At 53.8% G+C, this 4,017-nt stretch overlaps 1 protein-coding gene across 1 annotated transcript; it reads left to right on the top strand.

The window, feature by feature from the left end:
* The first annotated feature begins 1,261 nt into the window (after positions 1–1,261).
* LOC101280140 (olfactory receptor 13J1) lies at positions 1,262–3,334 on the top strand. Its single transcript, XM_012533651.3, is given in 3 exon segments — positions 1,262–1,917; positions 1,920–2,090; positions 2,093–3,334. Coding segments are annotated over 3 exon segments (927 nt in total). The 5' UTR covers positions 1,262–1,700; the 3' UTR covers positions 2,632–3,334.
* Positions 3,335–4,017: the final 683 nt, after the last annotated feature.

Raw genomic sequence — 4,017 nt, 5'->3', positions numbered from 1 at the left:
AGGCCCAGGGATACCCGGAGAGACTCCGTATCAGGAAGGATTTTGTGACCCTATGACTGGCCTGAAGGCACGATGAAAAGAAGAAAAGTTATGTCTAAGGGAGTAACGCGCTTCCTGTCACTAGAGGCGTGCCAACAGAAGCAGGATGAGGCTCGGGTGGGAACTGGAGAGGAGTTCTGCCTGGGGACGTTTGGGATCCAGTGGCCTGGCGGCACACGTGTTCTCATTTGTTCCCCTAATGCCTAGCACAATGCCTGGCATATGGTAGGAACTCAATCACTTCTTGATTCTGAAAAATGGGAGGACTAAGAGAAGGAAATCGTCTGCTGCAAGGGAGGCATTGACAGGAACTGGAGCTTAACCCAGACCCAGGCTTGGGCGGTGCATCCCAGGGTTTAGTGACATAGTGCCAAGTGCCCGAAACACCAAGGAAGGGTTAAGTCATGCTCCTTAGCGGGTGAGAAGATTAGGGGCAGGGTGGGGACTTGGGAGAAAGGCGTCCATCCAGTGTGGTAAAAGACCAACCAAGATTTGGGGTTTAACAGAGGCAAACATCTGCTCTGAGCATGGTGCAGCTGTCATGTTGTTGGGAGGATTGGATTCTAGACTCGCCTTGCCAGGGATCTGCTGTGTGGCCTCAGTTTCCCTACCTGCACAATGGGAGCTCCAACGAGTTGACCTCTCAGGGCATATTCCACGCTGATGCCTAGGAGTTCATGAAGTCAAAGCAGCCCTGGCTCAGGTTCAGAGAAAATAGGAGGTTTGGGGCAGGGCCAAAAGATCTATCAATTTTTCACTCAAAAACACACGATGGAGGCAGATTCGGAAGGTCAATCCACACACAGCAGCTGATGAAGCAGGCCCTATGGGGGGACAGGTGGACAAGCGCTCTGGTAGGCTCAGAGGCCAGGACCCTCTCCAAGGCGAGGCACAATGTGTGCTTCACGCATGGAGACCAGAGCTGACCTGCAGAGACAAGTCAGATTTCTGCAGGCTGAGGGAGAAAGAAGGGCACCCCCAACAGTGGGAATGGTGTAAAGTAGCTCAGAGGCTTCCTGAAAGCCAGGAGGACCCTCAGAGACCACCTAGCCCAGTGATTCTCAAAGTGTGGTCCCTTGGCCAACAGCAGCAGCATCACTCAGACCTAATGAGTTAGAAACTCTGGGGATAGAGCCCAGAAATCTGTGTTTTAACAAACTTTCCAAGTGATTCTAAGATTTGAGGACCTTTGATCCAGCCCATTGCTTCCCAGACTATGCTGGTAGAATACTTATTTGCAGGAGGTTAATGGGTGCTCTGTAAAAGAAGGATCTATGGTCAAATAAGTTTGGGAATTACATACTCTACACTGCTTTCAGAAAGTCCCAAATCACAGTGGGGCATTAAGGGCTCTGAGAAGTCCTGCAGTATATTATTTACCTTTGATTAACCCCATGTTGTTTCAAATTGATTTTTCAGATTGCCTACTAACATTCATTAAGACTCTTAGGGAAATTCTGATCCACACCAATCCTCATTTTTCACATGGATAAATCGCAGCCTAGAAGAATGGGGACTGCCCAAAGTCACAGAGAGAGAGTGTGTCAGAGCTGGAAAAGACCCTAGCAATATACCTCATCCCTAAAGAGACTCTGTGGGCTCCCCGCCACCCTGCACCCTCTTTCCCTGCCTCCCAGCTGTGCCCTCCAGGGCCCTGCAGTATGGAGCTGGTCAACAGGACAGAGGTCTCTGAGTTCTTTCTGAAAGGATTTTCGGGCTACCCAGCCTTGGAGCACCTGCTCTTCCCTCTGTGCTCAGCCACGTACCTGGTGACCCTCCTGGGGAATACAGCCATCGTGGCAGTGAGCGTGCTGGACGTCCACCTGCACACACCCATGTACTTCTTCCTGGGCAACCTCTCCATCCTGGATATCTGCTACAGCCCACCTTTGTGCCCCTGATGCTGGTCCACCTCCTGTCGGCCCAGAAGACCATCTCCTTTCTTGGCTGCGCGATGCAGATGTGTCTGAGCCTGTCCACGGGCTCCACAGAGTGTCTGCTGCTCGCCATCATGGCCTATGATCGCTACCTGGCCAACTGCCGGCCACTCAGGTGCTGATGAGCCACCGGCTCTGCTTGCTGCTGGCGGGAGCCGCCTGGGTACTCTGCTTCTTCAAGTCAGTGACTGAGACAGTCATCGCCATGAGGCTGCCCTTCTGTGGCCACCGTGTGGTCAGTCACGTCACCTGCGAAATCCTGGCAGTGCTGAAGCTGGCGTGCGGTCATACGTCAGTCAACGAGGTCTTCCTGTGGGTGCGTGCCATCCTGCTGCTGCCCGTGCCCCTGGCGTTCATCTGCCTGTCCTGCATGCTTATCCTGGCCACCATCCTGAGGGTGCCCTCAACCGCTGGACGCCACAAAGCCTTCTCCACCTGCTCGGCGCACCTGGCTGTGGTGCTGCTTTTCTATGGCACCGTCATCTTCACGTACATGAAACCCAGGAGCAAGGAGGCCCGCATCTCTGATGAGGCCTCCACGGTCCTCTATGCTGTGGTCACGCCCATGCTGAACCCCGTCATCTACAGCCTGAGGAACGAGGAAGTGATGGAGGCCGCCAGGAAGGTGTGGGACAGGAGATGGACCTCCAGGTGAGGGAGGCCGGGGCTCTGCAAGCTAGCAGGCCAGGTCTTCATTAGCCTACAGTGAGGGCTGTGGGTGTGGAATTTCCAGCCCAGAAACGCAGCACCAAGTCCCACTGATCCTGCCACAGAGGAGCTCACAATCACCCCTCTGCTCCTCCCCCCGGCAGACCCATGGGGCGCTCTCAGCATCACTGCCTGCATCTTTACACCAGCCTCCTGTCTGGCCTTAGGATTTCAGTCTTGTTCCTACCAGTCTCTCCTCCAAGGGGCATCCAGAGGGATCTTTTGAAAAGTACATGTGATCCTGTCACTCTCCTGACTGAAACCCCTGGATGGCTCCCCAGAGCTCTCAGGATGAACTGTGAGGTCTTCAGTGGGGCATTCGAGGACCCCACAAGCTGGCCCTGACTAAACTCCCTCCCCGTCCTGTGCCCCACAGCCTCCCCCCTGTCAGCTGCACACGCCAGCCAGCTGTAAGCCTCAGTGTTGCCCAGCACTGCCCAGCTCTGTGCCCTTGCTGGTTCTTTCCACAAGGCAGCCTCCACCCAGCAGGCAGTTCCACTCGTAAAAGGACTGCCTGACCCTCAAGGCCCATTTTTATTTTTTAAATATAGTCCCATGTGATATACAGGAGGTTCTTGTTTTTCTGTTTTATATATAGTAATGTGTATCTGTTAATTCCACGCTCCTAACTTATCCCTGCCCCCATCTCAAGGCCCATCTTGAATGCCACCTCCGCCAGGAAGCCCCTCCCACTCTGCATCTCTCACTGTGCTCTTCCAGCTTTATTTTCAGTGTTACTGTTAAGAGCAGGTAGTATCGGATTCCACTCTGTCCCAAGGTCCAGCCCGGCCCAACCCCAGGCCCTTAAAAATAAATAAATAAATAAATAAATAGACTTCTTAAATAAATAGAAAACACATCGATGTAGGGGTGACAATGGCAGAGCCTGGGGTCCTTCCCAAATCTGAGCAGAGCTGAGATGGAGCTCACAGATGACAGGCATGACCTAGTGCCTTGGGAGGTGACAGCAGAGGCAGTGACGAGCCCTAGCACCCAAGATTTCCAGACCTGCCCAGCCACCGGGATACCAATCACTCCAAGCAGCTTAGGGCCTGGATTCTCCTGTCTCCCTTTTAGCAGCAGTAGCTTCCGGGGCCTCCCTGCCCGGCATCCAGGCCTCACCTGGCCTTGGGGAGACTCTGCTCTACCTGTCTTCAGCCCACTCCCTAGGACCCTGCCATAGCTACCTCTTCCTGGTGCTCAGCCTTTTCCCAGCTTTCCTCTCTGAGAGCTCAGTGAACACACAGAGGAAATGGACTCAGATTCAGAGAGCATCTCCATTCCCTGCCCACTCTGGCCTCAGTGTCACCGTCCATGTGATGGGAAAGCTGAG

The sequence above is a fragment of the Orcinus orca genome, chromosome 6 (genome assembly GCF_937001465.1).
Source record: "Orcinus orca chromosome 6, mOrcOrc1.1, whole genome shotgun sequence".
Classification (NCBI taxonomy): Eukaryota; Metazoa; Chordata; class Mammalia; order Artiodactyla; family Delphinidae; genus Orcinus; species Orcinus orca.
This window is presented reverse-complemented; position numbering and strand designations above follow the sequence as displayed.